Source organism: Microcaecilia unicolor, chromosome 2, assembly GCF_901765095.1.
Source record: "Microcaecilia unicolor chromosome 2, aMicUni1.1, whole genome shotgun sequence".
Lineage (NCBI taxonomy): Eukaryota > Metazoa > Chordata > Amphibia > Gymnophiona > Siphonopidae > Microcaecilia > Microcaecilia unicolor.
Window position 1 is genome coordinate 540658262 of NC_044032.1, and position 26508 is coordinate 540684769.

At 45.9% G+C, this 26508-nt stretch overlaps 1 protein-coding gene across 1 annotated transcript in view; it reads left to right on the top strand.

Annotated features, from left to right (window-relative positions):
* N4BP2 (NEDD4 binding protein 2) overlaps positions 1 to 26508 on the top strand; it is a 274364-nt gene that overhangs the window by 244687 nt on the left and 3169 nt on the right. The window contains exons 15-16 of the mRNA XM_030191320.1: positions 2022 to 2190; positions 25610 to 25733. Of these exons, the coding sequence (XP_030047180.1) occupies positions 2022 to 2190; positions 25610 to 25733 (293 nt within the window). The remainder of the gene's footprint in view (positions 1 to 2021; positions 2191 to 25609; positions 25734 to 26508) is intronic.

Sequence of the window (26508 nt, forward strand, 5' to 3'; positions counted from 1 at the left end):
GTTTCAAAGTTTTTATTGATGATGCCACAGATTAATACAGTTCTTTGATTAAATACATAACAGTTTTAACTTTGTCAGTCATATGTACATTAATCCGCGGTCATTATCATCAAATTGATTTACAGTTTTCTTCCCAATTCCCCCCCTCCCCCCCTTAATACTGTCTGTAACCTATTCCTTATATCAAAATAGAGTAATAAACATCAATAAACATTGTCCGCTATCTGCACTTTCCAAAAATAATAACTTGTATTTGCGTTGCTGTTAACCCCTTATCTAATATCTCCCTCCCTTCCATCCCCTTCCCCCCTCCCCCCCTTTATCATGAAATATTCCACCTTCACTTCATGAGCCATTCAGTTGCTTCACCCACTCACCCTTTTCCAGTCCATTTAATAGCGGTCTATGGACTTGTCCTTTAGGAATCTATCTAACCCCTTTTTAAACTCCGTCAAGCTAACCGCCCGTACCACGTTCTCCGGCAATGAATTCCAGAGTCTAATTACACGTTGGGTGAAGAAAAATTTTCTCCGATTCGTTTTAAATTTACCACACTGTAGCTTCAACTCATGCCCTCTAGTCCTAGTATTTTTGGATAGCGTGAACAGTCGCTTCACATCCACCCGATCCATTCCACTCATTATTTTATACACTTCTATCATATCTCCCCTCAGCCGTCTCTTCTCCAAGCTGAAAAGCCCTAGCCTTCTCAGCCTCTCTTCATAGGAAAGTCGTCCCATCCCCACTATCATTTTCGTCGCCCTTCGCTGTACCTTTTCCAATTCTACTATATCTTTTTTGAGATACGGAGACCAGTACTGAACACAATACTCCAGGTGCGGTCGCACCATGGAGCGATACAACGGCATTATAACATCCGCACACCTGGACTCCATACCCTTCTTAATAACACCCAACATTCTATTCGCTTTCCTAGCCGCAGCAGCACACTGAGCAGAAGGTTTCAGCGTATCATCGACGACGACACCCAGATCCCTTTCTTGATCCGTAACTCCTAACGCGGAACCTTGCAAGACGTAGCTATAATTCGGGTTCCTCTTACCCACATGCATCACTTTGCACTTGTCAACATTGAACTTCATCTGCCACTTGCACGCCCATTCTCCCAGTCTCGCAAGGTCCTCCTGTAATCGTTCACATTCCTCCTGCGACTTGACGACCCTGAATAATTTTGTGTCATCGGCGAATTTAATTACCTCACTAGTTATTCCCATCTCTAGGTCATTTATAAATACATTAAAAAGCAACGGACCCAGCACAGACCCCTGCGGGACCCCACTAACTACCCTCCTCCACTGAGAATACTGGCCACGCAATCCTACTCTCTGCTTCCTATCTTTCAACCAGTTCTTAATCCATAATAATACCCTACCTCCGATTCCATGACTCTGCAATTTCTTCAGGAGTCTTTCGTGCGGCACTTTGTCAAACGCCTTCTGAAAATCCAGATATACAATATCAACCGGCTCCCCATTGTCCACATGTTTGATTAATAAAGGAAAAAAAAATCTCAGTACTTAATTCTACTGAAAATTGGGTGTGTAAGTACATATTGAAAATTTCTGCAATTGTGCATGTAACAGAGAGAAAGATAGGCAGCAGTGCAACCTGATGAAATCAACTTTCCAAGTAATAAGAAAAAATATGCTTAACTATACTCTAAAAAAGGCAAGAAAGCTGAATTGAAAGGAAAATAAAATAGAAATTTGTGCGTTCCACATGGGTGTAGTTTTCCTTGGTCCCTGGTTGCTAGAATTCTTGCTGAGACATGTGGTAGCTGAACATTGTCTCTCTTACTGCCACCTGCTAAAGCTCAGTGGGATGAACACATGACAGTTTGGCACCTTTTAGATCTTTTTATTTCTTTAATTGTAAATGCTGTTGAAATGCTGAGGTGTAGATTCTACAGCAAGAGTTGTGACATTTCAGGAGTTGGTCTCGTTTCATTGTCCGGACAAGCAGAAGAAAGCTAATGTCTGCTGCTCCTTTCGCTGTTCAAGGGTCACGTTCATGGACGGAAAGTGAAGGAAGCAAATGCTCGAGCAGCTGAACAGATCTTCGAAAGATTGAATGAATCTTTGCTGTCTGAGAATGTCCTTGACCTACACGGTCTACATGTGGAGGAGGCCTTGAAGCATCTGCGCCATGTGCTGAAGCAGAAGTCAGAAGGTAGGAACCTACATAATTAGAAGTAAGAGGAGATGCTTGGCCTCTATGTCTGGAAGTCTTGCCTTAAAGCATTTGTTTTTACAGACAGCTCTGTGGGAGGAAACTTTTTCTTTCCTTGTTTTTTTGTCAGATTTTTCTTTTGTTCTCTCAACTGCTTTATTTATTTCATCATCTTTCTTGTGGTCCCTCTTTACTTCCCTGCTAGTATATCTACACATACCTATTTCTTCTCCTTTCATATGGTGTTTCTATCTTCCACTTCTTTTAATTTATGCAGGTATAGATGTGTAAGCTCTGGATTGTGTCATTTTTGCTACGACTTAGTTCATTATTGCTTACCAGAGAGAATATTGTATGTCTAGCACCAAGTGGTTAATGCATATGGGAACAAGTTGAGCCAGTTCAATGCACAGAGATGTAGTTTTGATTTTTTTTTTGTAGGGGGATCATTAGGGGAATTAGAACTGTATATGAATGGAGGGGCTAAAACCTGACTAACTCAACTTGCTGCTCTGAATATGGAGAGGGTAGGGTCTCCTTGTTTGATGTAGACATCTGGCAGTAACTCCTCCCTAGAGCTGACTCAGAGAGGAGTCACTGCATTGTTGTGAAAGTCTTTGTTGGGGGAAAGCAATGGCTGCAAACCATGGCTCCTTTTAGTACATGTGAAGCCCTGTAGTTGTCCGGCCTGGACAATGACGTGGATGTCCTTAAATGCTAACAATATCTTTTAAAGAGAAGCTGGGTTCAGGACTGAATCTCCTATACTCATGGCACCCCTCAAAAATTTGGAGGGGGCAGAAGGTGCATCAGGCTCTCCCCATTCCCACCTGACACCCTGCGCCACTGCTGCTGTTTCAACGGTGGCGGCAAAAACAAAGAAAAAGAGATCGCGGGGCCACACTGTTCATACTTGCGGCTGCCGGCTCTGTCCTGGAATAGGAAATGATTTTAGAGAGGGGCAGGACCGGCAGCCGCGAGTATGAACAGAGTGGCCCTGCAATTGCTTTACTTTTGTTTCACTGCCGTTGTTGGTCAGGATAAACAGCAGCAGGAGGGGGGAGAAAGGGGGACAAATGTTGGATGAGGAGAAACAGAGGGTACAGACACCGGATGGAAGGGGGGAGAGAGATGGCAGACACTGGATAGAAAGGGGGAAGAGAAAAGGCAGATGCGGGATAGAAGGGACCAGAGAAAGAGGGCAGATGCTGGAGAGAGAAGGGTCAGATACTAGATGGAGGTGGAGAAAAAGAAGACAGACTCTGAGTGGAACTGGGGAGAGGGAGGGGCCAGACTCTTGATGGAATTGGGGAGAGAGAAGTGTCAGATGCTGGATGGAGGGGAGGGGATCAAAAGAGGACGGATGCTGGGTGGAAGGGGGAGAGAGAGGGGACTACTGAACATCACTGTTCACATGGCCAATGGGAAGAAGCCGAATGGGTGAGCTAGGGCTGACAGAGAGCCAAGTATTAAAGTTCCTCCATATATTTCCAGAATACTGAAAATAGTTTTCTGTTTAATATGTTGCATTGTTTTGATTTTTTGGTACATAATTCCCTGAAGTGTGCATAATACCATCAGTAACAGGTACGGGGGAGGCAGCTGGTAGACAATGAAGGGGTCCTTCCCTGTCATGTTTAAAAGTGCCCCTACTGTCCCCCCCACCTTTTTGTTTTTGTTGTTAAAAGTGATGCTTGCTGGGGGAGCAGTGTTCCCTCTAAGCTGCACTGTACATCCAGTAACTGAGTAAAATTCAGAGTAGCTATTAGCATGGTTAAAGTACAGGTGAACAAGTAGGGAAAGCATGCAGAGCATGACTCATGGAATTCTTTCTAGCCTCCCTGTGAGTGTTTATGTATGTATGTATGTGTGTGTGTGTGTGTGTGTGTGTAAGAAGTGCTCATAGTGTAATGTAACGGAAAAGGTTTTGTTCATGTCAACTTCAGTCCTTAGAGGAAACATTGCTCCAACTTCTTCTCTCCACCTTCCCTGCCCCTGCAACGAGTTTAGTACTTTACCTCCCTCCTCCAGGGTGGTGATACTCAAACCGACACAGCACCAAAAACATTAAGGCTGGTCACCGCATCTCAAAAAAGATATAGTGGAGTTAGGAAAGTTACAGAGAAGGGCAACAAAAATGATAAAGGGGATGGGAAACTTTCCTATGAGGAAAGGCTAAAGCGACTAAGGCTCTTCAGCTTGGAGAAAAGACGGCTGAGGGGAGATATGATAGAGGTATATAAAATAATGAGTGGAGTGGAACCGGTAGATGTGAATCACTTGTTTACTCTTTCCAAAAATACTAGGACTTGGGGGCACACAATGAAGCTACAAAGTAGTAAATTTAAAACGAATCCGAGAAAATATCTCTTCACTCAACTTGTAATTAAACTCTGGAATTCACTGCCAGAGAATGTAGTAAAAGCAGTTAGCTTAGCGGGATTTAAAAAAAGGTTTGGATGGCTTCCTAAAGGAAAAGTCCATAGACCGTTATGAAAATGGATTTGGGGAAAATCTACTGCTTATTTCTAGAATAAACAGCATAAAATGTATTGTACTGTTTTGGTATCTTGACGGGTACTTGTGACCTGGATTGGCCACTGTTGGAAACAGGATGCTGGGCTTGATGGACCTTCGGTCTGTCCCAATATGGCAATACTTATGTACTTATGTACACATGCCCAAGGCCTGCCAGTTTCTTCCTACTTTGAAATATGAAGTTTGGAGGGGGAGGGAATAGTCAGGCCTTGAGGATGCTCAGACGCTCAAGGCCCTGTGCTCGCCAGCCTCTATGCTTTTGGTGCTGTGCTGGTTGGAGTATCGCTGCCCCAGAGAAGGGAGGTAAGGCACTAAACATGTCGTTGGGGTGGGGGGGGGGGGAGAAATGCTGGAGACTAGGGGGTGGTTGGGGGGTTAGGGAAGGAGAGAAGTGCTGGAGACTACGATGGAAGGGAGGAGAGAAATGGTGGGGGGGGGGGGGGTTCAATGGTAGGGAAGGAAAGATACTGGATGCTTGGGGGGACGGACTGTGGGATGGTAGGTGTAATGGAGTTGGGGGCAGGGCTTGGGTGGGGTGTTGAGAGGGAGAGACTGGGTGAAAGCTGGGGGGTATGAGTGAGAAAGAGACTGGATGAAGGGTGGGTGTATGAGTGCGAGAGAACTTGGGTAAAGGCTGAAGGGGGTATGAGTGGGTGAAGGTTGGGGGAGGTGTGGGATGTGAGTGAGAGAAAAGCAAGGTGAAGGCTGGGAGGCTTTGAGAGAGAGACTAGGTGAAGGCTTGGAGGGATTGCTTTCTTGAATTATGGTGCAGTTTTTGCCTCTATTTATTTATTACATTTGTATCCCACATTTTCCCACCTCTTTGCAGGCTCAATGTGGCTTACAATGTGTCGTTATTAGTAGCTAGTAGAATGAGAGATAACAGTTAGTATTACATAATAGAGTAGCATAATCGAAATTTAAACAAGTAGATATAAATAAAAAACAGTGCTGATAATAGGTAAGGTGGAGATATCATAGAGAATAACGTTATCGAAGGTTGAACAAGTAGATGTAGGCAAAAAACATTGCTGATAGTAGGTAAGGTTGCAATGTATTACATTTATAGTTACTGGTTTTGTTGGTATGCCTTGTTGAATAGGTGGGTCTTCAGGGATTTGCGAAAGTTGATTAGTTCGCAAATAGTTTTTAAGTTGCGCGGCAATGCGTTCCATAACTGTGTACTCAGGTAAGAAAAGTTTGACGCATGCATTAGTTTGTAGTTTAGGCCTTTGCAACTGGGGAAGTGAAGATTAAGGAATGTGTGGGATGATCTTTTAGCGTTCCTGGGTGGTAGGTCTACCAGATCCGACATGTAGCCAGGAGCATTTCCGTGAATGATTTTATGAACTAGAGCATACCTTGAACGTGATACGTTCTTTGAGTGAAAGCCAGTGTAGTTTCTCCCTCAGGGGCTTAGCACTTTCATATTTTGTTTTTCCGTATATGAGTCTAGCTCCTCTCAGTACCCTTCTCCACCACCGCCAACTCCAGGCTCCGCTCATTCTGCCTCGCCTCACCCTATGCTTGGAACAACCTTCCTGAGCCCATACGCCAAGCCCCCTCCCTGCCCATCTTCAAGTCTTTGCTTAAAACCCACTTCTTCAATGCTGCATTCGGCACCTAACTCCTACCGTTCAGTAAATCCAGACGGCCCCAATTTGACTGCCCCTATTGGACTGACCGTTCACTTGTCTTTTAGATTGTAAGCTCTTTGAGCAGGGACTGTCCCTCTATGTTAAATTGTACAGCGCTGCGTAGCCCTAGTAGCGCTTTAGAAATGTTAAGTAGTAGTAGTAGTTGTTCTGGGCGGTTTGTAGTCTCTTGATGATTTGCTCTTTACAACCAGCGTAGAGTACATTGCAATAATCTAGGTGAGTAAGCACCAATGATTGTACCAGGTTACGGAAGGTGGTCTTTGGGAAGAAAGGTCTTATCCTTTTTAGTTTCCACATTGAATAGAACATCTTTTTAGTTGTGTTGTTCACATGAGTATCAAGGGTAAGATGTCAATCAATGGTAACTCCAAGAATTTTCAGGGTGTCCGATACGGGAAGGGACAGTTTTGGTGTGTTTATGGTAGTGAATTTGCTCGTGTTATGTTGGGAGGTAAGTATAAGGCATTGTGTTTTTTTTGCATTGAGGTTCAGTTGAAATGTATCTGCCCACGAGTGCATGATATGGAAACCTTGATTGATGTCATATGTAGGTGTGTTCAAGGGTGGGATTTGCGCAGCATCACAATATGTATGTTGTACATAAAATTTGTCTGCTTGATATTCAACACAATTTAAATGGTCCAGAGAAGCTCCTGGCCATTTAAACCACTTATCCGTGGCTAACTGTGAATATTCAAGGCACTTAAACTGTTAGTACTGAGGAATATTTGCGGGTAGCACCTGAGCCAAAACCAGCTATCTTTAAGTAGTTCAGCTTATGCTGTTCAGGGCTGAATACTGGACTTAACCGCACAGGTTTTAGCGTCCAACATAGAACTGGATATTCAATGCCAGTGTTCAGACACGGCCCAGCATTGAATATCCAGAACTACAGCAGGAAGTGGACATAAAAACACTGACGCTGCCAGCTGAATATCAGCTGGCATGTGCTCCTTATAAGTGAAACATCTAACTCCTGAGCAGCCTAAATGTCTCTGCCTTCAATCTTAAGTGCAATTTTTCCTGGTTCACCCTAGTATTTTCTAGGTTAACATTTTTTATTGATGAAATTTCAAAAAGACACAATCCACAATCAAATTGTACAGAGATCCAAATGCGAGAAAATGTACAGCAAGCTCAGTTTGCTACATTCTTTCATCAATCTTTTAACCTCCCCCCCCCCCTCAATTATATTTGACAACATTTTTATGAGTGGCACCAAAGAGAACAGTTATACATTACATCTGTATTATATTACCCTAATCTCTAAATATGTCTAATATCTTCCCCTTTTGACCATTGTTCATTTGAACTTTATAAGGCATATTTTCAAAACATTAACGTTCCCTATAAGCACTACTCCTCACCCCTCTTTCCCTTATCACCCTAGTATTTTATAAAAACACATAGGTGCCTATCAGGCTTATTTTTGAAAGAGATCGCAGGCGATCTTCCGACATAAATCGGGAGATAGCTGGCGATCTCCTGAAACCGGACAAATCGGTATAATCTAAAGCCAATTTTGGCTGGCTTCAACTGCTTTCCGTCGCAGAGCTGGCAAAATTTCAAGGGGGCGTGTCAGTAGGATAGTGGGGGCGGGAAGGGGGCGTGCTCACGAGATGACCAGCTTCACCCGATAATGGGAAAAAAAAAAGCCAGGCTTGACGAGCATTTCGTCGGCTTTACTTGGTCCCTTTAGTTTCACGACCAGTCTTCAAAAAGGAGCCCCGACTGACCAAATGACCAACGGAGGGAATTGGGGATGACCTCCCCTTACTCCCCCAGTGGTCACCAATCCCCTCCCACCCAAAAATTTTTTTTTAAAAAATCGAAGTGCTCGTCAGGGTCGTCCTAAATCAAAACTATTTTTGCTCGGCTTTTCAGTAGTGCCAGTGGGTTTTGAACCGGCCACCTCTGGATTACAAGACCGGTGCTCTAACCACTTGGCCACAGCTCCACTTACTTGGATGTCCCTCCTTTTTGATTATGCCCCTTCAGGTCTCTCACAGACAGCTAAATGCACTGTGATTGGCTGAGAGACCCCTGTCTGTGATTGGCTGAGAGAGACCTGAAGGGGCATGAATGAATTTGTTCAGCCCGGAATCGGCTAACGCCATTAACAGTTATATGTAAGCCACATTGAGCCTGCAAAAAGGTGGGAAAATGTGGGATACAAATGTAACAACTAATAATAATAATTACTGAGTAGTCTGTGTTAGTGAAACAGACTGTAAATCCATAGCAGTACAAGGAGATAGAACAAAAGAACACAGAAAACTTCAGAGTAAGTGTTCAAGGGATGATCGGGGTGTTGGCTTTGGGGTTTGATACTGCACTCTGAAGTTTTCTATTTAATTTTCTTTTATTACATTGTACAACCGCATTTGAACATTGGAATGAACATTTTGCACTTCACTGAGACTACATTATGGAATGACTGATTTTTAAGGGGACATTTCTTGATATAGCTGAGCGAAACATGATTTCATGTTGAATGTTAGTCCCCATGGCACTTAAATATTAAAATGAGTATTAAACTTTTAAATTGAGAATTTTTTGTGAATTGGATTAAAGTTTGAAAATTAAGAAATTGAAAATTTTATGGTAACATTTGAGTATAATTTGAACAGATGAGGGTTATAGTGCCTTAGTCTCAATGAGGCAGCTTTGGTCTTTGAGCAGCACTTCTGATGGTTCAACATACTGATTTATAAGATTTTAGATATCTAGGAAGATAGTTGATTTTGTATTTGCTAGAGATAATCTCCTAGAAAAGTAAATAGTCTTTTTCTACAGTTACTCTTACAATTTAGCATATAGAATTTATTTTAAAATAGTTTTGAGTAAGTGTTAATTTCAGTCATGGGTCTCATGCTTACACTTTCCTCCACTTTTTGCAATTTTCTTGTACTTGTGAGAGTGGTGGGTTTTTTTGACCTTTGTTTTGTGTATTTTTTTGCCTCCATCATCTTCATGTATTGCCAGAAAGAGGAGTAATATTTTAAATATTATTGAATTTTTTACATGGATACACTATATTTTTAATTTTTAAAATTGTTATGAAGTAGTAATAGAAATTATTATTGTTAGATATAATGCTGTTAATTTTGTATAGGATTGGGAGTATTTGACAGATTCTCACTTGAAGCAACCTTTCAATTTAGTTGACAAGGCAATTGACTATAATGTACTCAGGCATAGATATTTAGTATGTTCTCAGTATATATGTAATAGTGTCTTCTTTATAGGACATGTATAAATTTCATCCAACTGCTAGACCAGATAGGAAATTAAAACATTGCACACAAGCCGCATTGAGTCTGCCATGAGTGGGAAAGCGCGGGGTACAAATGTAATAAAAATTAATAATCCAGTTACTGAACCAATAGGAAAAGCCTAAAAGAAACATTTTCAGTTTGTTTGGTAGGGAGGAATGAGTCCTCAGAAGTTTCACTTTGTTTTCTCCCAGAGTGGACCAGGTGCATTGGGTTGGATTATTTGAGGAGTGGTGGTTTAGGATGTGGAATCAGATTTTCATTTTTTTCTAAAACTAAGCATAGGTTAAAAACAAAAGTGGGTGGGGTTGGCTGCATGAAGTTAGTCTCTAACAAGGGTAAAAATGTAAATTTGAGCTTTTCTTGAATCCCTCACCATCTGTCAGCTGCTCCAAAGAAAGAAAAAGCATGAGTGAACTATGACACTGTAAAGCTGAATCATTACTGATAAAGAGGGGAAAGAGAGAATTGCTTCATAAAAATGGATTGGTAACGTTCACTCTGAGAGAGAGATTTGAGATTTTCGAAACAGAGAGTACAATATCTGGAAGTTTGTAAATAGCCAGTCTACCACACTTTGGTTAGATTTATTAGCAGATTGATCACAGCATTGAGCTTACACACAAAACTGACATTTTAGTGTATGTAAAATGTGATCTACTAATAAATTTATAATAAATCATGATGTCAATAGCTGTTTATCATCTGTGAAGGTGTTTGGTAAAAGAGGCATTTTATCTCTACTTCTGGTAGTATCCTAATGATATTAGTGAACATATCTAAGATCATGCCCTTTGCTATTATATTAAGCATCTTGAAGGCCTACAACCACCAACCTGCATTCAAGAATAACAGGGTTTGATTTACTATTAGGTACAATAGATATGTACCCTGGGTGCCATAATTGCATTAAGTTAAAAATGGAAGGAAAGGGGGGCATCTGATATGGCTGCATAGTCTGCTGACCATGTGATTATCTTTCCCTGAAGCATAAGAAGGGCAATTCTATAAAGGGCGCTCACTTCAATGGGGGCACACCTAAATGTCACAAACAGTAGGTGTGATGTTATTTTCAGGTCATCAGCACATCTAAGAGTAAGGCTAAATCAATAGCCCAATGGGTTAATAAGAGAGACAGGAAAGAATGGAAAAGCTTTTATGAGGATCATGTAGAACACAACAGGGAAGCAGAATGGTGAACGAGCATATAGGAGGGAATGGAAAAATTGCAAACAACAAAACTGGAATGGCCTGCAGTAGCTAAAGAATTGGAAACTAGGTTAAGAAAGCCCCAAACCAGAAGTGTCCTGGCCCTGATGGAGTGCCCAGCTTCTGGCTCTAACATTTACAGGAGTATTTTTGAAAGGACATCCAAGTCAGAACAGGTTCATCCAGGTCATAATATCCAAAATGGACATCCATCTCACAGGTATTTTCCAATAAGAAATGCATCAAGATTTCTTGTTTGAAAATACGTGAGATTGACATCTTTGCGCTGGAGATGTCCAACATGAACAACCATTTTACAAACTGGAACGTCCAACATATCAATGGCAAAAAAGCAGGGACAAGGATGTCTATCTGGCAGCATTCTTAGAAGAATGGCCACACAGACATTTCTGAAGAGCACATAGGCAGCCTAGTGGTTAGTGCAGTGGACTTTAAGCAAAGGGACCCAGGTTCAAATCCCACTTTAATTGTTTTAGGGCTTCTTTTACAAAGCAGTGCTAGCATTCTCCGAGGACAAGCAGGCTGCTTGTTCTCACATGTGGGTCGACGTCTGCGGCGGCCCAGGAATTGGCAAAAAATTTGCAAGCAAAATAAAGACAAAGTCTTTCCAGAGAGTTCCGTTGCGTGGGCAGCGCAAACTGCTTCCTGCCTGCTGCGCGAGCATGCCTCCTTAGTTATTTTTTCTCCACGGTTAGGTGCGGCAGTGTTTCCTCTGCTCTCCATCAGGCCCAGGAAGAGAACTACTCTTCGCGACTGACTTTCACTTTTTCGCTTTTATTTCTTTTTTAAAAGCATACAGTGGTGGAAATAAGTATTTGATCCCTTGCTGAATTTGTAAGTTTGCCCACTGACAAAGACATGAGCAGCCCATAATTGAAGGGTAGGTTATTGGTAACAGTGAGAGATAGCACATCACAAATTAAATCCGGAAAATCACATTGTGGAAAGTATATGAATTTATTTGCATTCTGCAGAGGGAAATAAGTATTTGATCCCCCACCAACCAGTAAGAGATCTGGCCCCTACAGACCAGGTAGATGCTCCAAATCAACTCGTTACCTGCATGACAGACAGCTGTCGGCAATGGTCACCTGTATGAAAGACACCTGTCCACAGACTCAGTGAATCAGTCAGACTCTAACCTCTACAAAATGACCAAGAGCAAGGAGCTGTCTAAGGATGTCAGGGACAAGATCATACACCTGCACAAGGCTGGAATGGGCTACAAAACCATCAGTAAGACGCTGGGCGAGAAGGAGACAACTGTTGGTGCCATAGTAAGAAAATGGAAGAAGTACAAAATGACTGTCAATCGACAAAGATCTGGGGCTCCACGCAAAATCTCACCTCGTGGGGTATCCTTGATCATGAGGAAGGTTAGAAATCAGCCTACAACTACAAGGGGGGAACTTGTCAATGATCTCAAGGCAGCTGGGACCACTGTCACCACGAAAACCATTGGTAACACATTACGACATAACGGATTGCAATCCTGCAGTGCCCGCAAGGTCCCCCTGCTCCGGAAGGCACATGTGACGGCCCGTCTGAAGTTTGCCAGTGAACACCTGGATGATGCCGAGAGTGATTGGGAGAAGGTGCTGTGGTCAGATGAGACAAAAATTGAGCTCTTTGGCATGAACTCAACTCGCCGTGTTTGGAGGAAGAGAAATGCTGCCTATGACCCAAAGAACACCGTCCCCACTGTCAAGCATGGAGGTGGAAATGTTATGTTTTTGGGGTGTTTCTCTGCTAAGGGCACAGGACTACTTCACCGCATCAATGGGAGAATGGATGGGGCCATGTACCGTACAATTCTGAGTGACAACCTCCTTCCCTCCGCCAGGGCCTTAAAAATGGGTCGTGGCTGGGTCTTCCAGCACGACAATGACCCAAAACATACAGCCAAGGCAACAAAGGAGTGGCTCAGGAAGAAGCACATTAGGGTCATGGAGTGGCCTAGCCAGTCACCAGACCTTAATCCCATTGAAAACTTATGGAGGGAGCTGAAGCTGCGAGTTGCCAAGCGACAGCCCAGAACTCTTAATGATTTAGAGATGATCTGCAAAGAGGAGTGGACCAAAATTCCTCCTGACATGTGTGCAAACCTCATCATCAACTACAGAAGACGTCTGACCGCTGTGCTTGCCAACAAGGGTTTTGCCATCAAGTATTAGGTCTTGTTTGCCAGAGGGATTAAATACTTATTTCCCTCTGCAGAATGCAAATAAATTCATATACTTTCCACAATGTGATTTTCCGGATTTAATTTGTGATGTGCTATCTCTCACTGTTACCAATAACCTACCCTTCAATTATGGGCTGCTCATGTCTTTGTCAGTGGGCAAACTTACAAAATCAGCAAGGGATCAAATACTTATTTCCACCACTGTATATATATATATATATATATATATATATATATATATATAAAAGTAGTTTTCCCGTAGTTTTTTTATTTTTTGTCCACCTTTAAAGTTTCCTTTCTTTTTCGACGTGGCCGGCCTTTTCCCTTTTTTGTGCTTTTTCTTTCTTGGTACAATTGCATCGTTTGATTTCGCCAAAGCCGTTTTTTCTTCCATGTCATCAAAGATACCCAGCGGCTTCAAACGTTGTACTCTGTGCAACCGGACCATCTCAGGTACAGATACCCACGCCTGGTGTATCCAGTGCCTTGGGCCCGACCATAGCCCAGCCGCTTGTCGTCTGTGTCTTCGTATGAAGAAACGGACCCAAGTGTCTCGAGAGGCCCAACGAGAGAAGCTTTTTGGGGCTCAGTCCGGTCCTTCGACATCGACAGGAGCATCGACGTCAAGGAGAGAGGTAATGGCTGCTGAGAGACCAACTCGCGCTGGGAGCAGTGAGGCGTCGAGTGGGTCTCCACCTGCCTCGAGGCCTCCTATTATGCAGGCCCCCCGGGACCGACCTTCATCGGACCCGGCCCCAAGGAGACGTGAGGATTCCACGTCCTCATCGGTATCGAGGAGTCTTGATGACGGGTGTCGAGCGAAGGCTAAGAAGCACCATCATCGTTCTCCTTCAACGCACAGTACCGGGAGCTTCAGGGTGTCGAGAGAGTTGGCACCCGAGAAGCGTCGGCGCCGAGAGGACCGCTACCCCTCAGTACAGGAGGTGCCGATGCGTCAGTCTCTTGGCAGCCCGGTACCTGCTCCCGAGCCTCCATGGATTCTGACACCACCTGTTCCACCGGCCCCGCAGCCTTCTCCGATGGTGGCTCTCGACGAGCGTATCCGGGCCTTGTTTCCAGAACTTCTGGAAGGCTTACTGCGACAGTCCAGCTTCGGTATCGGGAGTTATTGCATCTTCTGTGCCATCTGCTGCAGCGGTGTCTGGCCCTTCTCCTGTGGTGAGGTCTCCGACTGCGGTGCCGCCTATGGCATCGGTGTTGGCTGCCACCCAGGTTGACTCCCCTTCGGCATCGGTGGAGGGAACTTCGCCGCAGTCGGATTGGGTGTCATCGTTCCTCGGCGTCAAGACAGGTCCATTGTCGGAGTACCTTGACACAGGTTGTATCCGACACTGAGCAAGAGCGCTCGTGGGAATCAGAGGAAGATCCCAGGTACTTCTCTTCTGATGAGTCCTTTGGGATTCCCTCTGACCCTTCCCCTCCGCTGGAAAGAAGACTATCTCCACCCGAGAGTCTTTTTCCTCCTTTGTCCGGGTAATGGCTACGGCTATTCCCTTCCCTGTGGAGGTTGAGGATGAACTCAGGACTGAGATGCTTGAGGCCCTGGATTATTCTTCTCCACCTAAAGTGGCTGTGACAGTCTCTCTGCATAAGGTACTGAAGGAAGTCCTTATGCGAAACTGGTCAGCCCCTCTTTCTGGTCCTGTGGTTCCCAAGAAAGCTGAGTCCCAATACCGGATCCACGGTGAACCTGGATTGATGAGGTCCCAATTACCCCACAATTCCATGGTGGTGGATTCTGCTCTCAAGAGAGCTAGGAGTTCTAGAGACTATGCTTCGGCGCCCCCAGGCAGAGAAGCTAGGAGTCTTGACTCTTTTGGGAGAAAGACATATCAGGCCGCTATGCTTGCTGCCAAGATCCAGTCATACCAGCTCCTCATGAGTGTACACTTGCGGGACTCGATACGTCAACTGTTCAGCTTGGTTGAGACACTCCCTATGGAGCTGGCTGAGCCTTTTCGCCAGGTGGTCAGGCAGCAGAAAGTGTGTCGCAAGTTCCTGGCCATACTTTTGACACTTTTGACGTGACGTCCAGAATCGCTGCTCAAGGTATAGTGACACGCAGACTCTCATGGCTGCGTGTCTCTGACCTGGATCATTCTGTCCAGCAGCGGGTGGTGGATGTTCCTTGCCGGGGGGGACAATCTTTTTGGAGAAAAAGTAGAGGATCCAGTTAATCAAATCAAGAAGCATAATGATGCTATGGATTCTCTCTCCCAGGTGCCTTCTGCTACTGCCTCCTCCTCTAGGAGGTTTCTTGGAGGGAAGAGGAGTGCCCCCTATACCTACTCTAGGCATACAGTGGGGGAAATAAGTATTTGATCCCTTGCTGATTTTGTAAGTTTGCCCACTGACAAAGACATGAGCAGCCCATAATTGAAGGGTAGGTTATTGGTAACAGTGAGAGATAGCACATCACAAATTAAATCCGGAAAATCACATTGTGGAAAGTATATGAATTTATTTGCATTCTGCAGAGGGAAATAAGTATTTGATCCCCCACCAACCAGTAAGAGATCTGGCCCCTACAGACCAGGTAGATGCTCCAAATCAACTCGTTACCTGCATGACAGACAGCTGTCGGCAATGGTCACCTGTTTGAAAGACACCTGTCCACAGACTCAGTGAATCAGTCAGACTCTAACCTCTACAAAATGGCCAAGAGCAAGGAGCTGTCTAAGGATGTCAGGGACAAGATCATACACCTGCACAAGGCTGGAATGGGCTACAAAACCATCAGTAAGACGCTGGGCGAGAAGGAGACAACTGTTGGTGCCATAGTAAGAAAATGGAAGAAGTACAAAATGACTGTCAATCGACAAAGATCTGGGGCTCCACGCAAAATCTCACCTCGTGGGGTATCCTTGATCATGAGGAAGGTTAGAAATCAGCCTACAACTACAAGGGGGGAACTTGTCAATGATCTCAAGGCAGCTGGGACCACTGTCACCACGAAAACCATTGGTAACACATTACGACATAACGGATTGCAATCCTGCAGTGCCCGCAAGGTCCCCCTGCTCCGGAAGGCACATGTGACGGCCCGTCTGAAGTTTGCCAGTGAACACCTGGATGATGCCGAGAGTGATTGGGAGAAGGTGCTGTGGTCAGATGAGACAAAAATTGAGCTCTTTGGCATGAACTCAACTCGCCGTGTTTGGAGGAAGAGAAATGCTGCCTATGACCCAAAGAACACCGTCCCCACTGTCAAGCATGGAGGTGGAAATGTTATGTTTTTGGGGTGTTTCTCTGCTAAGGGCACAGGACTACTTCACCGCATCAATGGGAGAATGGATGGGGCCATGTACCGTACAATTCTGAGTGACAACCTCCTTCCCTCCGCCAGGGCCTTAAAAATGGGTCGTGGCTGGGTCTTCCAGCACGACAATGACCCAAAACATACAGCCAAGGCAACAAAGGAGTGGCTCAGGAAGAAGCACATTAGGGTCATGGAGTGGCCTAGCCAGTCACCAGACCTTAATCCCATTGAAAACTTATGGAGGGAGCTGAAGCTGCGAGTTGCCAAGCGACAGCCCAGAACTCTTAATGATTTAGAGATGATCTGCAAAGAGGAGTGGACCAAAATTCCTCCTGACATGTGTGCAAACCTCATCATCAACTACAGAAGACGTCTGACCGCTGTGCTTGCCAACAAGGGTTTTGCCACCAAGTATTAGGTCTTGTTTGCCAGAGGGATTAAATACTTATTTCCCTCTGCAGAATGCAAATAAATTCATATACTTTCCACAATGTGATTTTCCGGATTTAATTTGTGATGTGCTATCTCTCACTGTTACCAATAACCTACCCTTCAATTATGGGCTGCTCATGTCTTTGTCAGTGGGCAAACTTACAAAATCAGCAAGGGATCAAATACTTATTTCCCCCACTGTAGGTACATTCCTGCTTCTCGGCAGCCTGCCCAGGCTCAACCCCAGCGCGCTCATTCTCGTCAACAGCATGCGACTAAGGCCCATTCTGCTCCCCAGCCAAAGCAAGGGACGGGCTTTTGACTGGCTTCAGTTCAGCATAGCCTCTGTAAAAGTGTCCGTACCGGACGACTTGCCGGTAGGAGGGAGGTTGATGTTTTTTCACCAAAGGTGGCCTCTCTTAACCTCCAACCGGTGGGTTCTTCAAATAGTCCAGTTAGGGTACACCCTCAATCTGGAATCCAAACCTCCAAATTGCCCACCAGGAGCTCATTCTTACAGCTCCCAGCACAGGCAGGTACTAGCAGAAGAACTCTCCGCCCTTCTAAAGGCCAGTGCGGTTGAATCCGTTCCACCAGGGGAAGAAGGGTTGGGATTCTATTCCAGGTACTTCCTTGTGCAAAAGAAAACATGGGGGATACGTCCCATCCTAGACCTAAGGGGCCTGAACAAATACCTGGTTCGAGAAAAGTTCAGGATGGTTTCCCTGGGCACCCTTCTTCCCATGATTCAAGAGAACGATTGGCTATGCTCTCTGGGCTTAAAGGATGCTTACACACACATTTCGATACTCCCAGCTCACAGGAAGTATCTTCGATTTCAGCTGGGAACTCAGCACTTTCAGTACTGTGTACTGCCCTTTGGTCTGGCGTCTGCCAAAGTGCCTAGCGGTAGTCGCAGCATCGCTACACAGATTGAGAGTGCATGTGTTCCCTTATCTCGACGATTGGCTGGTGAAGAGCACCTCGGAGGCAGGCGCTCTACAGACGATGCAAATGACTATACAGGTGCTAGAACTACTGGGGTTCATGATCAATTACTCCAAGTCCCATCTCATCCCAGTTCAAAAATTGGAATTCATTGGAGTACCGTTGAACACAAAGACAGCTCGAACTTATCTTCCCGAGGCGAGGGCAGACAACCTGTTGTCCCTAGTGTCCATGGTTTGAGCATCTCAACAGATCATGGCTCGGCAGATGTTGAGACTTCTGGGCCACATGGCCTCCATGGTTCATGTGACTCCCATGGCATGCCTACACATGAGATCAGCTCAATGGACCCTAGCTTCCCAGTGGTTTCAAGCTGCGGGAAGTCTAGAGGATGTGATCCAACTGTCCACCGACTTTTGGAATTCCTTGCAGTGGTGGATGATTCGACCCAATTTGACCATGGGACGTTCATTCCAAATTCCTGAGCCACAAAAAGTGCTGACGATGGATGCATCCCTCCTGGGGTGGGGAGCTCATGTAGATGGACTTCACACTCAAGGAGCTTGGTCCTTTCAGGAAAAAGGTCTTCAGATCAATCTCCTGGTATTGCGAGCAATCTGGAACGCTCTAAAGGCTTTCAGAGATTGGCTGTCCAACCAAGTAATCGTAATTCAGACAGACAATCAGGTTTTCATGTACTACACCAACAAGCAAGGGGGCACCGGATCTCGCCCTCTGTGTCAGGAAGCCGTCCAGATGTGGCTTTGGGCTCGCCGTCACAGCATGTTTCTCCAAGCCACTTATCTGGCAGGCGTAAACAACAGTCTGGCCAATAGACTGAGCAGGGTAATGCAACCTCACGAGTGGTCACTGAACATGGGTGTAGTCCGCAAGATCTTCAGAGCGTGGGGCACCCCCTCAGTGGATCTTTTTGCCACTCAAATCAATCACAAGGTCCCTCAATTCTCCAGGCTTCAGGCCCACAACAGACTAGCGTCAGATGCCTTTCTCCTGCAATGGGGAACAGGCCTTCTGTACGCATATCCTCCCATACCTCTAGTAGGGAAGACTTTGCTGAAACTCAAACAAGACTGCGGAACCATGATTCTGATAGCTCCCTTCTGGCCGCGTTAGATTTGGTTCCCTCTTCTTCTGGAGTTGTCCTCCGAGGAACCGTGGAGATCGGAATGTTTTCCAACCCTCATCACCCAGAAAGAGGGGTCGCTTCTACATCCCAACCTCCAGTCCCTCACTTCCTGGATGCTGAGAGCTTAGAATTCGCCTCCTTGGGTCTTTCAGAGGTTGTTTCTCGAGTCTTGCTTGCTTCCAGAAAAGATTCCACAAAAAGGTGTTACTCTTTCAAATGGAGCAAGGCCCTAGATCCTCTTTCTTGTCCTACACAGACCCTGCTTGAATACCTTCTACACTTGTCGGAGTCTGGTCTCAAGACCAACTCTGTAAGAGTTCATCACCGTGTAGAAGGTAAGCCTATCTCTGGAAAGCCTTTAGTTGTTCGCTTCATGAGAGGTTTGCTTTTGTCAAAGCCCCCAGTTAAACCTCCACCAGTGTCATGGGATCTCAACGTTGTTCTCACCCAGCTGATGAAAGCTCCTTTTGAGCCACTGAATTCCTGCCATCTGAAGTACTTGACCTGGAAGGCCATTTTCTTGGTGGCTGTTACTTCAGCTCGTAGAGTCAGTGAGCTTCAGGCCTTGATGGTGCATGCACCTTATATCAAGTTCCATCATAATAGAGTAGTCCTCCGCACGCACCCTGCCAAAGGTGGTGTCTGAGTTCCATCTGAACCAGTCAATTGTCTTGCCAACATTTTTTCCCCATCCTCATACCCGCCCTGGCGAAAGCAGTTTGCATACCTTGGACTGCAAGAGAGCATTGACTTTTTAAGTGGAGCGGACACAGCCCTTCAGACAGTCCGCCCAGTTGTTTGTTTCTTTCGATCCCAACAGGAGGGGAGTTGCCATTGGAAAATTTCCAATTGGCTAGCAGATTGCATTTCCTTCACTTATGCCCAAGCTGGGCTGACTCTACAGGGTCATATCACGGCTCATAATGTTAGATCCATGGCTGCGTCAGTGGCCCACTAAAAGACGGCCTCCATTGAAGAGATTTGCAAAGCTGCAACGTGGTTATCAGTCCACACATTTACATCTCACTACTGCCTTCAGCAGGATACCCGACGCGACAGTCAGTTTGGGCAGGCAGTGCTGCAGAATCTGTTCGGGGTTTAGAATCCAACTCCACCCCCCTAGACCCATTTTGATTCTGTTGCAGGCTGCACACTCAGTTAGTTGAGTTTGGTTTCAGGTTAGTCTATGTTATGTCCTCACCGTTGCGAGGCCCAATTGACAAATGTTCATTGTTTTGAGTGAGCCTGGTTGCTAGGGATACCTCACATGTGAGAACAACCAGCCTGCTTGTCCTCAGAGAAAGTGAAGTTTCTTACCTGTAGCAGGTATTCTCTGAGGACAGCAGGCTGATTGTTCTCACAAACTCGCCCTCCTCTCCTTTGGAGTTGTTGTTTATTTGTTTTTATGCTTTTTGATTAAACTAAGGAGGCACTCTCGTGCGACGGGCAGGATGCCTTTCGCGCATGCGCGGTTCGCGCTGCCCACGCGACAGAACTCTCTGAAAAGACTTTGTCTTTATTTTGCTTGCAAATTTTTTTGCCAATTCCTGGGCCGCCGCGGATGTTGACCTACATGTGAGAACAAACAGCCTGCTGTCCTCGGAGAATATCTGCTACAGGTAAGTATCTTAGCTATTCACGCGTGGCAAATGAGAGGAAGCCCATAGGGTTTGAATGGACATCCTCTCATTTGCCACTCCGAGAATCAGCAGCACGGTTTTGTAAAAGAGGCCCTTATTTTGTAATTGTGAGCCCTCCAGGAACAGAAACATACCTACTATATTTGAATGTACACCACTTCAGTAGCCTTCAGGCTTGCAGGTGGCTTATATACAGTGGCGTTCCTAGGGGGGCTGACACCCGGGGCGGATCGCAGATGCGCCCCGCCCTCCCCCCCGAGTGCAGCGCCCCCCTCCCGGATGCAGCACGACACCCCCGGCAAAAGGACACCCCCCGCGAAAGAACCCCCCGCCCGGGTGCACACCGCTGGGGGGGGGGGGGGGGGGGGTGCCGCGCACGCCTGTCCGTCGTTCGTTCCGTGCTCCCTCTGCTCCGGAACAGGAACCTGTTCCGGGGCAAAGGGAGCATGGAACGAACGACGGACAGGCACGCGCCGCACCCCCCCCCCCCCCCCCCCAGCGGTGTGCACCCGGGGCGGACCGACCCCACCGACCCCCCCCCCCCCCCCCAGGAACGCCACTGATTATATATTTAGGTACAATAGATATTTTTATGTTTCTAGAGGGTTCACAATTAAAAAAAAAATAATAAATGAATTTGGGATTTAACCTGGATTTACTGCACTACCACTAGGCTACTCAACCATGTTTCCATGCTTTGCTAAGAATGCGCATAATGCCTGAAGCTGTCATAGAGCCTTGGTATCCTCTTTCAGGGGAGAGGGAGGGGGACAGCAACAGCTGGGATATTTAGAAGGTGTCGGGCCTTAATTTCTCCAGTCATAGGAGTCAACTTTTCAAAATGATTGGGGGTGCTGATTTTTTTTTTTTTTTACAGGTGGTGCATTCCTCCCTCCCCTTTCCCCTCTCCCTCCAACTCTCTCCCAGTTCCAGGCCCCCCTCCCTCCCTCCCTTTGAGTTTCAGGCTCCCCTCCCTCCCCTCTCTCTCTCCTTTCCCTCCCCCTCCGTCTGAGTTCTAGGGCGGCACTCCTCCCTCCGAGTTCTAGGGCCGCCCCTCCCTCCCTCCCTCCGAGTTCTAGGGTTCCCCTCTCTCCCCCTCCGAGTTCCAGGGTCCCCCCTCCATTCCTCTCTCCCTTCGAGTTCCAGGCCCCCCTCCCTCCCCTCTCTCTCTCCTTTCCCTTCTGCCCTCCAAGTTCCAGTGTCCCCCCTACCTTCCTTCGAGTTCTAGGGTCCCCCTCCCTTCGAGTTCTAGGGCCCCCTCCCCTCCGTCCGAGTTTCAGGGTCTCCCCTCCCTTCCTCCCAGTTCCAGGGTCCCCCTCCCTTCCTCCCTTCGAGTTCCAGGCCTCCTGCCTCCGAATTATAAAAGTCATCTATCTTACCTCGTCGGGGTTAAGGCGGCAGCAGCGGTAAAAAAGTATGCAGGCTCGGCTCGGTGCTTAGTTCTTATCCCTTCTCTCTCAGCTCTGGTCCCGCCCTCATTTCCTGTTTCCACAAGGGCGGGACCAGAGCTGAGAGAGAGAGAAGGGAAAACAATTAAGCACCGAGCTGAGCCTGCATGCTTTTTACCGCTGCTGCTGCCCTAACCCCAACGAGGTAAAATAGATGACTTTTAAAATTTGGAGGGAGGGGGCCTGGAACTCGATGGGAGGAGTGAGTGAGGGAACGAACTTCCGGAGGGTGAAATATTGGGGGTGCTCGAGCACCCACAGCACCCACGGAGTTGGCGCCTATGCCTCCAGTGGTCAACTGTTCAGTCAGAGCATCTTTTTTTTTTTTTTTTTAAACCCTAGATGTGACTGAAACAGGTCTAACTTAGGTCATCCTTCTTCTTAGACTTGGACATTCCTTCCCGTTCAATAAACACTATTGGATGTCCTGATTTTGGGCCCTCCCTAGTCCTGCCCACAACATGCCCCCTTACTATTTGAACATACTGCAGTGTTGAACTCCCTTTTCTGCCTTTGCAAAATGGGGATTTGGACTTTTCAAGCACATGGACAATCCATTTGGGCATTTTGAGACATCCATTTGCTTTGAAAATAAGCACGTTTAATATCCTTCCACAAAGTTTTAACAAAACTGTAAAGATGAATTGTTCAAACAGCCAGAATTGACAACCACAGTGGTTAATAACCTGAAGAACCCTCAACTTTGAAAAGTAGGCCCAACTAATATCCCCAGAAACTACTGCCTCATAACATGCTTACCTACAGTAGAAGCAGATAGAATATATGGTCACACAGATAGTAAACAATAATATTGCAATAGAACAGAAGGGCCATAAAAGAGAGGCATATGGCACCAAAGAAGAGCTGATGCTACAGTGTTGCCATATAAAAAAAAAAATTCCCACCCAAAACAGCCCAAACCCCGCCCAAAAACCACACACACCCCACCCCCGACGTCATCATCTCCGCCCCTTCCGTCATCACCCCACCCCCGCCGTCATCAACCCCGCCATCATCAGCCCCACCCCTTCCGTCATCACCCCGCCCAATACGTCACCAAACCCCGCCTCTGTTGTCGTTAGCCCCACCCCCCGCCGGCCAAAACCCGCGCGGAAAAAAAAAAACAACCCCAAAAAACCGCAACCCGCCGCGGGCAAACGTTTCCCGCGGCGGGTTGCGGAAAACCGCCCAATTGGGCGGGAAAACCGCCCATCTGGCAACCCTGTGATGCTATTATGACTAGCTATAAACAAAATAGAAACCTCAACCCACGGCACTCTGATAATTTATCACCTCCTCTCTCTTCCTTTCCTCCTCAGTTATTTCTTTCTCCCTCTTGTGAACTGTATTTTGTACTATTGTTTGCTTATTAACTATTGCACGCCACATTGAGCCTGCCCTTGGGTGGGAATACTGTGGGATATAAATGTCATAAATAAATAAAATAAATATAGTATGGGTTTACTATAAGAAAGCTTTCAATAGCGTCCCCACACTCTTAGATAATAAATTGCCTTGAAATGTACAGAGTGAATCCTAGATTCATTGAATATATCAAGTTTACCATTAAAATGTGGCAAATTACACTCCATCTGAATTATGAAAGACAGATTGTCATTCCTGACATCAAGGTCCAGCATGCAATATTTTGGGAGATTTCCTGTCACGACGTTTGTTCTGTCTGGCATTAAGCCCATCGAGGACTCTTATTAACCCATTGGGCTATGGATTTAGCCTTAGTCCTAGATGTATTGATGACCCAAAATAACATCATAGCTACTGTTTGTGGATGATAAAACAATTCCAAGTAGTGAAAGTTCCTTAGATGACATCAGGGTGACTTGGTCTGGAGAAATATAGAAGGGCAAACTTTCTTAATAGAAAACAAAGGACAACTACTACTACTACTACTATTTAGCATTTCTATAGCGCTACAAGGCATACGCAGCGCTGCACAAACATAGAAGAAAGACAGTCCCTGCTCAAAGAGCTTACAATCTAATAGACAAAAAATAAATAAAGTAAGCAAATCAAATCAATTAATGTGAACGGGAAGGAAGAGAGGAGGGTAGGTGGAGGCGAGTGGTTACAAGTGGTTACGAGTCAAAAGCAATGTTAAAGAGGTGGGCTTTCAGTCTAGATTTAAAGGTGGCCAAGGATGGGGCAAGACGTAGGGGCTCAGGAAGTTTATTCCAGGCGTAGGGTGCAGCGAGACAGAAGGCGCGAAGTCTGGAGTTGGCAGTAGTGGAGAAGGGAACAGATAAGAAGGATTTATCCATGGAGCGGAGTGCACGGGAAGGGGTGTAGGGAAGGACGAGTGTGGAGAGATACTGGGGAGCAGCAGAGTGAATACATTTATAGGTTAGTAGAAGAAGTTTGAACAGGATGCGAAAACGGATAGGGAGCCAGTGAAGGGTCTTGAGGACAGAAAATTATAGTATAAAAGAGCCTGAGCAGGGAAATGCATGCAGATATCTAAGAGGAGTGACTGTGAGATTGAGATAATCTCCAACATATGATACATAGGGATGAGGTTACAAAATTAAAGATGAAATTTACTTGCATTTTAAGACAACATCATTCCTAACTCATTCAACATGATTAAAAGGAGCATAGCTCTCAAATGCTAGGTCACATGTATTAAGTTAATTCAGTGAAAAGGTATTTTCTGAAAGTTGCTTGTTAGCCTTTATTTTTTATAAAGTAAGAACAAAACCCTTAACAAAACAAATCTTCATTTTAGCTCTTGCAAAAAAAAAAAAGAGGAGGAGGGTTATCAGGGAATACTCGGAGGGCTTTGAAGAAGTTCTAATGACTGTTGTCTAACATGGTAGGGCCTGTTGTACCTTCCTTCTTTGCAGTAGCCTTCCTTAAAAAATGGTTGTTGGACTAGGACCATTATCATGGAAGAATTTGGCTGTACCTAGTTATTTCAGAGTGATGCTCTCCAGAGTAGGACCACGATAATATAACACCCAACTCAAGTTTTGTACTTTGGTTTGTAACACACTAGCCTTGTTCTTTGGTAGGAGGCAAAAGTAAGTACTTTATGATCCCTTTTGTGTGGTACAGTTACAAGTTACATTTTCCTTTAAATGGAGAAAAAAACAAATTTTTTTCAGATGAAACTTAAAAAAATATATATTACTGCTAGCAGTCTGAGGGAAGGCATCATATGAGGAATAAAGAAATAAGTATTGATGAACTTGTATGGGGAGGGGTCACTGTGTACTTAAAGCAATTGGTGTTGTATTCTGGTGGTAGTACGCAGGTCATGGGATAAAGTCTTGCACTTCTGAGCGCAATTGCATCATATGGTCAGCAACTCATTGTGGTAAGTTGGTCTGTCAAATTGTTGGTGGTACTTTTCTTCTTAGGCTGACACCTGTGTATGTGGATGGGCAGCAAAAATTATGAAATTCTAACTTTTTTCCTATGTACACCAGCTTGGCCCTCTTGGTGGGGGGGAGGGAGGATGATAGGTGGCTAAAAATGTGAATGAAAATTTAAGAAAGTGCATGTTCTGCTAAGTTGGTGTAGTACTAGGCTCCCAAAAATGTAGATAATAAAGCACTGTTGAAATCCTGAACTGCTTGACAGAAAAAAATATTTAACCATTAAAATTGTTCTTATACCAGAGTACAAGCACACTGCTAGTAAACCATATCTCTCAGTGATTACGGGAAGAGGAAACCATAGCCAGGGAGGAGTTGCTCGCATCAGACCGGCCGTAACTGATTACCTCACAAACCACAGCTTCAGGTAAAGTTTTAGATTTCTGTTGTAAATATTTGGAACCTACAGCTGCTGTCCCTTGTCACTATGCTATGTCTACCCAGTAGATGTAGCCTGAAGGATGTAATGAATGGTTCTGGTGCTTTTGTGTTCCATTTAACAAAACAGTCTCGGAAAGGAGAATTACCTTCTATACTGGCTGCATTTGTGTACAGTTCAAAACAGGGGCGTAGCTACGGGTGGGCCTGGATGGGCCCAGGCCCACCCAGTTTTGTCTCAGGCCCATCCTCACCTTCTCCCACCCCCGCCGTAGCGCTGCCTCCTCTCCTGCACTTCACTGTCTCTGTCTCCCACCCTCACGGCAGCGCTTGCAATTTGCTATCGGCTCTGCCTGCCTGACAGCTGACAGATGCGGCGTGACATCCTCCTGCTCCGGGGCCTTCCCTCTGCCGCATTGATTCAACTTCCTGTTTACGCAGGGTGGATTGCACGCGGCAGAGGGAAGGTCCCGGAGCAGGGCGTCGTCGCGCTGCATCTGTCAGTTGTCAGGCAGGCAGCGCCGATAGAGCGCTGCCGCGGGGGTGGGAGACGGAGACCATGAAGTGCAGGAGAGGAGGCAGCGCCACAGTGGGGGTGGGAGAAGGTGAGTGGAGGCAGCGCCGATAACTTTAAATGTGCTGGACAGACGCGTGTGTGGGGGAGGGGGGGCGGGGGGGGGGGGGGTTGTAGTGCCCACCCATCCAACCCGTTGGCCCAGCCAAAAATTGTCTTCTGGCTACGCCACTGGTTCAAAACGTCCCAG